This window comes from Anomaloglossus baeobatrachus, chromosome 5 (genome assembly GCF_048569485.1).
Source record: "Anomaloglossus baeobatrachus isolate aAnoBae1 chromosome 5, aAnoBae1.hap1, whole genome shotgun sequence".
In the NCBI taxonomy this organism is placed as follows: Eukaryota; Metazoa; Chordata; class Amphibia; order Anura; family Aromobatidae; genus Anomaloglossus; species Anomaloglossus baeobatrachus.
In genome coordinates, this window is record NC_134357.1 from 91,099,440 (window position 1) to 91,112,544 (window position 13,105).

The following is a 13,105-nucleotide window of genomic DNA, read 5'->3' on the forward strand; positions in this document are numbered from 1 at the left end:
TTATTTCTAACCTCGTCAATGTCTGGACTATATTTTCTATTCATTATGCAACTCATTTCATAAATAAAAGTATGATTTTTCATGGAAAAGACAGAATTGTCTGGGTGACCCCAAACCTTTGAACTGTAGTGTATATTTTTTTTTTTTTAGCCAAGTAGCTTCGTCATATGTTCTTGACTTCTTTTTCTCTCAAGAGGCTAATTTGCATATTTAAATTTAGAGGATGATCGTAAGTCTCCTCTTTGACAACTTGGCACTCTCCACTAGGTGAAACTTTACCTCTAATATTTATTTATTTCTTATTCACTTTTGGTGTCATTTTTGTCCCTTATTTTTCAGAAGTGCCCAAAAAGAAGACAGAATACCCATGGCTGAAGAGTACTGTGAATACAAACAAATAAAAGCTAAGCTTCGGTTATTGGAGGTCTTGATCAGCAAACAAGATGTATCAAAAACTATATAGAGCTGGCGGGTCTACCAGAAGCGGTATTGAAGAAGAATTAAAATTGCTGTATTTCTGCACACTCATGTATGACACTGACATTCTGATGCACTTTAATATCACACACTACCTGATAGGGAGAACAATAGCAATGACCAGGGATGACGCAGAGCTAATGCTTGCTGGGCTTTGTAGTGTCTTGAACATAGACTGTTGAATTGGTATTTAACAGTGGGGAAAAAAACCAAAGGTGGGCATACTTGACGCTGTCCCGGTCTCGAATGCAGTTCTGCCGAAGGGCATTATGGCGGTAATCGGTTAGCAGTCGATAATGGCACTGAGTTAATAAGGCTTTTACCATTTTTGTGTGTTTGAGTTTATTTTCTTTGCCAAACTCTTAAAAATTTTGAAGGATGACATGTTTAACTAGCTCCCCGATATTACGCTGTTTCCACAATCTGCTTCATTGTCTGAAGTGCCTTTGATATGTTGTAGGCATCAACCACAGAACAGAGATCACAGTTATAATGTAACTTTAATAGAGTGTTTCAGAAAATCTATTTATGCCATGTACAGGCTGTATATATTTATTCTCTGGTAACCTATTTTTAATATTGAGCTGTGGTTTTTATCATTTTGTTTTTGTGTTGAAACCATACGTTCTTGTCTTCAACCAAAGGCCAACAATGTAAGCAACAAGACTGCACTTTCTGAAAATGTCATTATAATGTAATCTATGAGAGATATGTTTTACTGTCATATATATATATATGAAGATGCGCCGAGCCCCCGACTCACACGGTCCCGGGGCTCAGCATCCCGTGTTTCATATCTAGTTTCATATATTGTAAAAGCAAAAAGTATTTTTCAGAATATTTATTTTTTTGGACATCTTTGTAAAATTAAAGCAGCATTGCATATGTAAGTGTATAAATAAATTAAACCTTCTGATTGAGCATGGATCCAATGATAAGCACAGGCTAATGGCAAGTGAACCTACCCGGAGGTTTCAACATGAGATTTCAGATTTTTTCCCTACACTGGATACAGCAATGGAGTCTTTTAAGATGATATTGTTCACTCACAGCCTTAATTTATGTATTGTACTTTACTCTTTTATTCTCTTTGTCATAATTGTCAATTTTTTAACTTTTTACTACTTTAAACATTAGTCATTTCCACATGTAACTAGACTTTTTGAAAACTTTTGACATGCCGTAAAGATGTCAGAAGTTTCCATTACCAAATGCTTTACCTTTCACAATCACTAAAAAGAAGCGACAGAAGCTGAGATGGAAGACAGACTCCTATCCCTTCTTCTGTCTAAGGGTACGGTTCCACTTGCATTTTGCAGGGACAAGTTCAATCCGATAAAACGTCATATTGCCCTCACTCTAGTGCAAAACTATGGGGCAGTGTCCATCTGTGATTGATTTCTTATGCCATAGCGGCATGCGGAATGAATTGCAGCATGCTGCTTTTGGTACCGATTCTTGGCTCAAGCTCCTCCATGCATGTCTACGCGGGTGCATGTGAAACATCGCACTTCACTCGCATGTCATCCAACCGCAGTACGATGTACACAGAGACAGGCAGCGGAGGAGATGGGGAGAAAGTGTTCCCTCCTTCTTCACAGCTGTACGTCGATCACAAGATTGCATCACATTCGCATGACCCTTGGCTGACGCTCGCAGCAGAGGGTCATTAGCATATCGCTTCTGATCCTCTCGCACCGGAAGCTACAGGCAAGTGGAACTGTACCCTAAAGAGGACAGCAGCGATCTTCTGGGCTCTTCCACTCCTTTCTTTTAGTGATCGGTGGTGATCTCAGAACTTGACCCCTCAATCATACTTTGTCACGTGTCAACACTTTGCTCAAAGAGCAGTTACATTTACATTCAATTAGATGTTCTAGGAGTCACCAAAATACATCAACCACTCCCAGGCCTCATGCACATGTGAATTTTGTAGTAAAATAATAACCAATGGTCCATTGACCGGGACACCCTATCTCTGGTAGATCTGGTCCCTGGCTCTCCTGACATGTCTGCTTTAATAAGTTCCCTATACAACATTTATTCAAGATTAACTTTTCATCCTGTTCTACTGTCAACTCACTTGGAAGTGTATAAATAAATAAGCCATTGGGTGTTACAATTATCCTTGTGAATTGAGCGTGTCTCTGCACCCCTCGGACACTACAAAAGCAGTGCTGACTCTATGGACACATCTTACTGACGAGTGGATGGTGAAACTGGGACTATTTTACACTTCCTATAGTGCAAGTTTGGACAGCAAGGTGCAGGATAGCCTCAGATCTCCTGACCTGATTTCAGCTGCCTCATATCTGCCAATGATGGTCTTGGATTCGGATCAGGAGACCAGCGGACAGTCTTGACCATGCCGTTTGTAAGTGCGCTATGAAATGTTAAACCGGTTTAAATTTATCAGTTTATTCAATGATTTCCATGTGGGATAATGGAAAAAAACCACAATGCAGAGTCCTAAAAAATAAACTGATGCTATAGAATTGTCATTTTATGGGGATAGTAGATATTCACTGAAGCAGACTTGTCAGAAGAGGGGCCTGGTCCTGTTCTTCACAGACACAACAATGAAGCTTAGACCTTTAGTGCTAACAATGAAAATCTACTGCTAAGAGCCAACATTGAAATCTGAACCACATTTAGATTTTTGATATGGGCTTCAAATTTTGAATAATTAAAGAGGTTTACTACATGGACAATGCCTTGTCAGTCATTATACTCCCCCATGTCAAATAAAAACAGCCTGTGCTCACCACTCATCCCAGAACCGTTTCAGCAATATCGGTACCAGTCTCCAGGGGCTTGCATAACATTTTGTTATGGCACGTGAGCCCTACAACCAATTGCCAGCTGCTAATAGGCTGTTTCACCCTCACTTCCTTCAGACGAAACGGACATCTGAAAGAGGTCAGAAATGCAACTGCCTTGAGGTCTCATATGCCATAACAATGTCACACAAGCCCTAGGAGACCTAAGATGGTGCTATGACTGGTGGTGAATGCAGGCTGTTTTTATTTTACATTGGGAAATATAGTAATTGAGAAGTGTTTGACCCAGTAGTGGATAAGCCCTTCAAATTTTGTGAGAGCATTAGGGAAAAAGATATTAAAAGGGTAGGCTAGGAATTGAGAAAACAACAACCTGAAAATGTGCTAAAATAAAAAAGTCATAACTCACGTTACATGTCTTGCAGCTCCACTGGCTTCAGTAGTCCCGACTGACCTTAATTTACTGTGCTGTTTTGGTGACTTTATCAACATCCATATTAGCACTGCAGCCAATCACTGACCTCAGTGGTCTCCTGTTATAGACACAATCATCATCACTGAGGCCAGGGACTGACTGCAGCGGTCATGTGCGGTACATCACTACTGCAGCAAAGTATACAAAGACAATTTTGGGGACCACTGCAGCATTGACGTTGATATAGAGCAGGTTATGCCTTTTTATTTATATGACCACATTTATTGCTCTTAGGTTTTTAAATGGAACCTGTCAGGTCCTGAATGCACCCAGAACCAAGAGCGGTATTTCTAATCCCTGCTTGGCAGTTGCAGCTCAAAGTAGTATAGATAAAGGGATCTTTAGAAAAAGTATTTCTAAAGATCCTTTATGATATGATAATGAGGCCAGGGACTAGTCAAAAGGGCATTATTTCCCTTGGCTAGTCGGCCCCCTTAGCATGTAAGCACGCCCCTGTGTGCATGCTCACATGCTAAGGGATGCGCAGCGTCAGAGGCATGGTCGCTCTCCCCTCTCTGCTGCCAATGCTGGTTTTTGGCTCACTGCATATGATCAGAAGTCCCTGGACTTCCAGTCATGCGCATTACACCAGTTTGAAGTCGAGACGCATACACCCAGCTTCATAGTGCGCATGACTGAAAGTCCGGGGACTTCTGATTATGCGCACGGAGTTAAAAACCAGCGTCCGAGGTGGTGGCAGCAGAGAGGCGAGAGCGACCATGCCTCTGACACTGCGCATTCATCCATGTTAGCATGCCCACAGGGACGTACTTGCATGTTAAGGGACCAACTAGCCAAGGGAAATAACAATCCCTTTATCTATGCTACTATAGGCTGGGACTGCTAGGGAGGGATTTGAAATATCCACCCAGGACTGGACCTGACAGGTTCCCTTTAAACACCTTTAATACAAGTAATAGGGCTGAACAGATTTCCGATACCCATGTACCCTAATCCCTTAATACATTTGAGGTTTTTTCATAGTCTAAAGACATCTATGTGCATGAAGCCTCATTTATGTCTGTGGATATTTGATTTTCCTTACTACATTATGTTCATAGAAAAACGTCCTTCTCACTAGACAACTTTTTGGAATCTTTTTGTAAAGTAGGGAGAAAGACATCTTGGATTCACCGCAGTGGTTTTGATCAGGACACGGCTATATATTTACCACTGATTGTAATAGTCAAAAAAAAATTGGAAAGATGCAAGTTTCCACAATATATTTTTCACAATGGAGTACACCGGGTTCCAACGGAGATTGATTTCTCCGTGCATGTAGAGAGGTGATTTCATTGCTGTATATAACACTTCATCTATTACCACTGATTAGCGGGACCTTGCCAAAAATCATTGCCTCCTACAATTATTTTTTGATTGTCGCGTTGTGATTTTTTATTTTCCTATTTGTTCGAAGAAAAATCTTTAAAAACAATAAAAAAAACTTTTTGGAAGAATGTTGAAATATGCAAAGCTGCCTTAATCTACTCATGATTGATGCTATATAACTATATCAGAATAAAGTCTTATATCTGAGTACAGAATGATCTGTGGTATCAGAGTATGCTGCTAACGTTCCCTTTTCTACACCCGTGTCACACCGGCACCCACACACTCGAGATCTGTCGTGTCTTTTGCTATTGTGCTTAGCACTGGTCGTTTTGTTTTTTTTGTTTGTTTGTTTGTTCTTTTTTCTTTTTTTTTTTTACTCTTCCTACCAAGTCGAAACCTTTCTACTTCTCTTGTATCCAAAGTGCATGATTTTAAAACAGACATTTGAAATTTGTTTATTGGGAGTGACAAAAAAATTAATATATATATATATTACCATTTGCAAGTGAAATAATTTTCATGACCTTTTGTGATGGTTGCATTAAATCTGATTTTGTTTTTAAGCATACTTTATGAATCGAAATGACTTCAGTTCTGTTTTTAATTAAAATCTTTGAAGCAAGAATAACAGGAACGTATACACGACTTGATGAAGTTTACAGTCTACATCTTTGATAAGGGAAAAATGGTTTATGACATGTATACACTTGCTAATAAAATGTGCTCTATATATTCTATATGATTTGTAAATATTTTATACAACGGTACAAATAAAATATTTTTCTATCATATCCATGATGGTGGAATACAGTATTTGTTTCCTGTTAGCTAGTATCTTAACATTTAACATTTTGTCGAGCGACATTGGAAGTGTTGACGTATCTAGGCTTGGAGAGCTCAATCATGCTGAAATTACAAATTTTCATGCTTTTTTATTATTATTACTTTTAGTTCCCAATAAGTTTTAGTAACTTAAAATAATTGCTATTTAGACACCCCAATAAAGCCATAGTTGGTAGTTTTTAACCTTGCTAAAGCAGACTACATATAGTTTTGTTATGTTTGGCAAACAAACAGTATATAAACAGCAAATGAACGAAAAAAAAAATATTAAAATAAAATATTAACATTTGCAACACCTAAGATTTTAACAGTTGGCAGAGAACAGAATGGTTTGTAGTGGTTAGGAGCAGCATCAACTTCACAAATAATAAAAAAAGTTTTAAAAAAGCTATTTAAGTCCTTTGCTGCGGGAGGAACTACAGTGCAATGCCAAGCAATGCCTTGCAGGCTTCGTCAGGCAGCGAAGGGGTTAAGGAGTTCTAATTTCAGTGTATGCTTTTGGTGACAGCTGCATTTTTGCATGCTTCCGGACAAAATGTCTGGTAAGAATGAAGAGGGAGGGTTAACTGCCATACGGTAGACCGAGAGGGCTTTTAACGTCCAACACTGATGTTGCAGGTCTTGCAGCTGGGATCTTTTTTTGCATTGGCGGTAGACAAGCTCATTAGCTGATGACCAATGATTTCTGCCACTGTGCCACAAGAAAGATCCACAGGGTCAGTGTAAATGACTTCCAAGATTACATCTTGGGCATGGCGAAATACAAGACTTCCTTCTTCTTCGGTACAGGTCAAAAATTTGTTGTCGCTCAGACTCAGTTGAGGAAGGCGCTGCTTGCAAAACTCATCTCCTGGAGAATCCACCGGAGCGATGACCACAATGACGTAGTGATAAGCCGTGTACATACAGTAAAAATCCCCAAAGTACAAGTTGGTGTTTGGGTTGAAGAGTTTTTCAGCAGGGATCTCGACCCTGTACCTCCCGTACGGTGAATCTTGAGGGGGTTTGCCAGTGTTGAACTCTGTGTTGCAGCTGAAAAAGATTCCTTCCAGTTTGGCACTTATCGGAGAGCCGTGACTGCCACTGTTGTCTTTTAGAGAAGGCTGCAGGACATTTCCGTGATGTGTCCTAAAATTAGGAAAATAAAAAAATCTATGACAAACTATTTTTAAGTATGTTACATAAAATAAGTACCATATGAGTGAACATGTTCATTGAGTGCACACAGTAAATTGGACTCTTTAGTCTGTAAAGTGAGAAAAAAAGGGTTTCAATTATTAATAATCTATCAAAGTAAAATGCCTGGTTTGACCAACCAGAGTCCAACTCTGTGATTAGGATTGGTGATCAATATCAGATCGGTTGTGTAACCCCCATTAATCAGCTGACCGACGGTGACGCAGTAGCTCCGTACTGGTACTGCAAGCTCTCCCTCATCCACTAGCTATCAATACAACCCCTTTAAAGCAGTGTTCCCCAACTCCAGTCCTCAAGGCCCACCACCCAACACTGCATGTTTTCAGGATTTCTGCAGTATTGCATCGGTGATAATTTAATCACCTGCACAGGTGAGGAATCCAATACCTGTGCATTGCTAAGGAAATCCTAAAAACATGCACTGTTGGTGGTCCTTGAGGACTGAAGTTGGGGAAACACTGCTTAAAGACCCACTCCAGTGGTTTTTTTTTTATTGCACAGTTGAAGCGGTGCCTAAGTTCCCTGTCCCCTGTTTTATACTGACCTGTCACCGTATTCATCTTTTTCCAGCTCCTGTAATTTGTGACCTGTCGGCAGCTCCAGTGTTTCATGGAGCGCGACAAAGGTCTCAACTCATTACAACTCTATGGGAAGCTTGGTCTAGCTCTCATACACTTGCATGGAGTCCTTGTGATGTAACTTCTGACTTTCGGACAGTCAGAAGGCACAGGCACAAGATGGCGCCACGGAACTGAAGCAGTGCCGAATAACCGTGACGCCACCGGAAGGTGAGTATAATACTTGGGGCAGGGGACCTACATTTAAAGGCCACTCCAGCTCTAATAAAAAATGTCTAAAACCCCTGAGTGGAGCTTTAACCTTTGTCTGGCTGAATAGGTACAATTGTAACTATTCTGTTTTAAAATTGCAATACATTTTTTTTCCAAAAGCCATAGAGGGCTGAAATTTCGTGACATCTCTGCAGTTTTGGTCCAGAATATATTGGCCAAATTTCAATAAAATATCTCCACCCCCTTCCGAGATAAGGGGTCGCTGTTAACGTTGTAAAATTATGCAGCCTGACGAAGGTTAAATTCATTTTATCAGTATCTCCGCTGGACTATTGCACCAGTACTATTATAATACATGCTATGTTATTAGACAGTACTTAGAGAATACACTGAGGCTGAAAAGACAAGTTGGATATGTTCCTGGGCCCTATTCTCTTCAGTTATTCTCTGCTGGCTTCCATTTCTCCAGTAGCTCACACGGTTAGCCATATTAACTCCTTTAGGGATGATGTTTTTTTCCAAGCTTAGTTATCCAAAGGACCTTCACCTCCTCATGTATCTAGCTGTCAATCATAATGTAGCAATCCCCCCAACGTCTTCCCGTGTGTCTGTAGAATGGGAACCAAACAGCGTAAATATTGCACACTCCATTCGCTTGCTACAACTGCACAATGTTGGACCGGGTCTGCCACAGACATAAGTACTATTTGTTGTTGGCTGTTTCATAATGAAGGATCCTGATTGTGTCCCTCTCTATAAGGTCCGTATTTCCCAATAGGGCATAAGGGTTGTCCTGATGAAACAACATCTACAAGAGTGGCCCTTTATGTGTATGCCGAAACAGTATTCTCACCACTGGCAAAATTCAATAAATTACACTACTAGACCAGTGCATTATATTATGCAGGTGCTTTATACGCTCAAACTTGGGTAGAATTATTATAGAAATTATACAGTATAAGATATAATGACACCAATTTGAATTTTAAAGCAAAATGTTGAAACCATTAAAGCCTAATAACCGCCTAATCAAGAGCAAAAATCCTTGAATCCTGTTTCTCTAACCAGATGGTGACCAATTACTAACGAGTCGTATGACGCATGTAATTATCTTGTAAATGGACTTTTCATGCAGCTTGATAATTCCCCAGTCTGGGAAGATCGGTATTGGCAAGGCGGCGATTTCATCTCCGGAATGATATATCGGAATAATATTCTCATTTTGGAAGCAACATCACAATTACTAAAACAATAAGTATTTCATGAAGATTGTAGGATAGCTTCTGGACTTAAAAGGGAATTTGTCAGTAATTTTGACGCCTCAACACTGTTGATAGTAGTAGATGAGTAAACCGGTTAAATTATAGCATATATGAGCTCATATTTATAATTGGGTGCAATGCTCTACGTTGCCTGTCAGCTCTAAAAATGGCTACCGTGAAAAGGCTTGGTGCTAGCCACTCTGTTTACTAAATCCCAACGGTTGTCCTGGCCTTCACCCTTTAACCCTGTACAGGGATTTAGTCTTACACCGGGACACCAGTGGTGCAAGCTGGCAGGAAAGGTCATTTAGCCAGGTATGAACCAGGAGGGCTCACTAGGTACAAAAATATCAAGCAAGAGAATGGTCAGAAAAAATGTTGAGGTCAGAAACCCGAAAATTAGTAGAACATAAGAACTGAAAATCAGGGGGTATGAATCAGGCAAGGAGATCTATATTTGGCAACATCCAGCGTCAAGCTGGGAGCTTAAATAGGGTGTGGTACTCTCCAATTGGCCAAGGCAGAAAGCTGATCTTTCCAGCTGACAGCACACACTGCCATACTGCCAGACTACACAATGCTACATGTACCAGCCCCTCAGAATGAGTAATATGGCGGCGCCTGGTGACAGATACAGTTGTCGCAGGTGCAGGTCCCGAAGAATAACTGACAATCTTCATATTAGGTGCATAAACAATAAACAAAAGTTTAATCCGCTGCACAATGTAATTTTAAGAGGCCAAGACGCATATCACAAGGTGCAGTGGTATCTCTGGACTGAACGGTCACCAGCTGAAGGGATTAGTTGGGAAGCAATAAATGCCAATACAGGAAAATATCCCTGTACACTTTAAAGTGAACCTGTCACCAGATTTGGTGACTATAAGCTGCGGCCACCACCAGTGAGCCCTTCTATACATTATTCTAGAATACTGTATATCCGAGCCCAGGCCACTGTGTATAACGTAAAAACCACTTTTATAATACTCACCTAGGGGGTGGTCAGGTCCAATGGGTGTTGCTGCTCTCCAATTTGGTGCCTCCTCCCTCCGGTCTGGCGCCTCCTCTCTACTGTGATCTCCGTCCGCCTCCTACCCAGACAAATGTATGGATGACGCGTCTACGTCATTCACACAGGCTGACATTGAGGTCCTGCACAGGAGCACTCTGATCTGCCTGCTCAGGGCAGATCAAAGTACTGTAATGTGCAGGTGCAAGGAAAGGGTAAAGACCGCCCGCACATACGCACTACAATACTTTGATCGGCTCTTCTGAGCAAGTCAGATTAAAGCGCGCCTGTAAAGGACCTCAATCCCGGCTAGTGTGCATGATGTAGGACACGTCATGTACATAGGCCTCAGAAGAAGGAGTACGGCGATCGCCACAGAGAGGAAGCACCAGACTGGAGAGCAGCGACACCCATTGGACTGGACCGCCCTCTAGGTGAGTATTATAAAAGTGTTTTTCTTTGTCGCTCCATTGGGAGACCCAGACAATTGGGTGTATAGCTTCTGCCTCCGGAGGCCACACAAAGTATTACACTTTAAAAAGTGTAACCCCTCCCCTCTGCCTATACACCCTCCCGTGCATCATGGGCCCATCAGTTTTATGCTTTGTGTTGAAGGAGGCACACATTCACGCAAGCTCCACATTTTAGTCAGCAGCAGCTGCTGATTGTATCGGATGGAAGAAAAGAGGGCTCCTCACGGGGCCCCCGGCATGCTCCCTTCTCACCCCACTAAGTCGGCGGTGCTGTCAAGGTTGAGGTACCCATTGCGGGTACAAAGGCTGGAGCCACATGCCGTTTTCCTTCCCCATCCCTTAGAGGCTCTGGGAGAAGTGGGATCCTAACCGGTCACCTTTCACTAGGACAGGGCACCCTCCGCAGCCCCTGGGGGAATCTGACGGACAGGAGACTGGGTATCATCAGGGACAGGCCCTGCATCTAAAAGGTACTCTGTGTCCCCTTGGGGACGGCGCATGGAGCGCCTGTGTTACAGACGCTGCAGCGGCTGCTGTTTTTCTGTGACGACCGGGACTACCGCGCCGACCGCGCCTGTTCGTCGGCCGCGTTATTAAATTTAGTCCCCGGCTTCTGCGGCCTAGTACCATAACTCCCGCCCCTGGGCCTGCCAGTCAGGGGTAAGGGCGGGACGGTCGACTGGACGTCGGCAGTGAGGGCTGGAGCATACTTAGGTGTTCTCCTCCCCCCTCACTGAGCACTGTGGGGCACCAGATTCCCGCACTTTATTAATCACCGCCCACGGCTCCCTCCTCTCCTGAGAACTCTGGCAGCCATTGTTACAATCACTTCTGCAGGTGGAGGATTTCAGAACGAGCTCCACAGCTCTGGGAGGCCCAGGCGGGGAATCTGGTGGACACACAACCGCTTTGGGCGGTCGGTAAGCCACACCGATTACCAGGTGCTGGCCCCCCTGAGGTGCCGAAGTGTATATATATATATATGTATATATATATTGTATACATTTTCTCTGTTCGGCCGCATTATTTTGCTTTTGGCTATATACCCTCACTGATCACTCTCAGAGGAGACAACAGCATGTTGTCCGCAAAGAGCAAGGGTGCCAAGGCACAGGCTTATTTTGCAACCTGTACCTCTTGTGCGGCTATGTTACCTGCAGGTTCCACCTACCCACACTGTGTGCAATGCTCGGCCCCTGTGGCACTCACTCAGCCGGAGCCTCGGGCACTGGTGGGACCCTCTGCTCAGGTAGAACCGCCGGCTTCCACTGTCCAGGTGGCAGGGACAGAGTTTGCAGTTTTGGCTGAGAAACTCTCTGAGTCGCTTTCACAGTCCATGCCTCAGTCTATGGACAAATGGTCTGCTAAGATACTAGAAGCCTTGCAGTCCAGATCGGTAACACAGGCCCAGGGCACTGTGAGTTCATCGCCCCCAGGCCCCTCTCGGTCGGCGCAGCAAAGTGCTCCTGGGGTGACACCTAGGTCCCACGGTGAGGACTCCGACACGGACCGCGGTCCCAGACCGGCTAAGCGGGCTCGCTGGGAACCTTCCCCGACTTCATCACGCTGTTCGGGGTCTCAGCATGAGGACTCTCTGGAGGATGAAGCGGAGGTCGCAGCTCAGGGCTCTGATCCTGACGTTGCTCTCAATCTAGATACACCTGAAGGGGACGCCATAGTAAATGACCTTATAGCGTCCATCAACCAGGTGCTAGATCTTTCTCCCCCAACTCCACCTATAGAGGAGTCGACTTCGCAGCAGGAGAAGCACCAGTTTAGGTTTCCCAAACGTACACGGAGTGCGTTTTTCGATCACTCTAACTTCAGAGATGCTGTCCAGAAGCACAGAGCATATCCGGACAAGCGCTTTACTAAGCGCCTTAATGACACACGTTACCCCTTCCCCCCTGACGTAGTTAAGGGTTGGGCTCAGTGTCCCAAGGTGGATCCTCCAGTCTCTAGACTGGCGGCTAGATCCGTAGTATCAGTGGCAGATGGTTCATCGCTCAAGGATGCCACTGACAGGCAAATAGAGCTCCTGATGAAATCCATCTATGAAGCCATAGGCGCGTCTTTTGCTCCGGCCTTTGCAGCCGTGTGGGCACTCCAAGCTATCTCAGCTTGTCTGTCTGAGATTAATGCGGTCACACGTACCTCTGCTCCGCAAGTTGTGTCTTTGACTTCTCAGGCGTCAGCCTTTTCGTCCTACGCCATGAACGCCGTCCTGGACTCTGCGAGCCGTACAGCGGTAGCATCCGCCAATTCGGTGGCAGTCCGCAGGGCCATGTGGCTACGCGAATGGAAGGCAGACTCTGCTTCCAAGAAGTTCTTAACCGGTTTGCCATTTTCTGGCGACCGTTTGTTTGGCGAGCAATTGGACGAAATTATTAAACAATCCAAGGGAAAGGACTCGTCCTTACCCCAGTCCAAACCAAACAGACCTCAGCAACGAAAAATACAACCGAA

General features: G+C 43.6%; 2 protein-coding genes across 6 annotated transcripts in view; one reads left to right on the forward strand and one right to left on the reverse strand.

The window, feature by feature from the left end:
• The window catches only part of FAM13C (family with sequence similarity 13 member C), a 218,460-nt gene extending 212,605 nt beyond the window's left edge, over positions 1–5,855 (forward strand). For all 4 annotated transcript variants that reach the window (XM_075348703.1, XM_075348701.1, XM_075348704.1 and 1 more), the window contains one exon: positions 340–5,855. In XM_075348703.1, the coding sequence (XP_075204818.1) occupies positions 340–463 (124 nt within the window). In that variant the 3' untranslated portion in view covers positions 464–5,855. The remainder of the gene's footprint in view (positions 1–339) is intronic.
• PHYHIPL (phytanoyl-CoA 2-hydroxylase interacting protein like) overlaps positions 5,648–13,105 on the reverse strand; it is a 204,119-nt gene continuing 196,661 nt past the window's right edge. For both annotated transcript variants that reach the window (XM_075348705.1, XM_075348706.1), the window contains exon 5: positions 5,648–7,035. In XM_075348705.1, the coding sequence (XP_075204820.1) occupies positions 6,501–7,035 (535 nt within the window). In that variant the 3' untranslated portion in view covers positions 5,648–6,500. The remainder of the gene's footprint in view (positions 7,036–13,105) is intronic.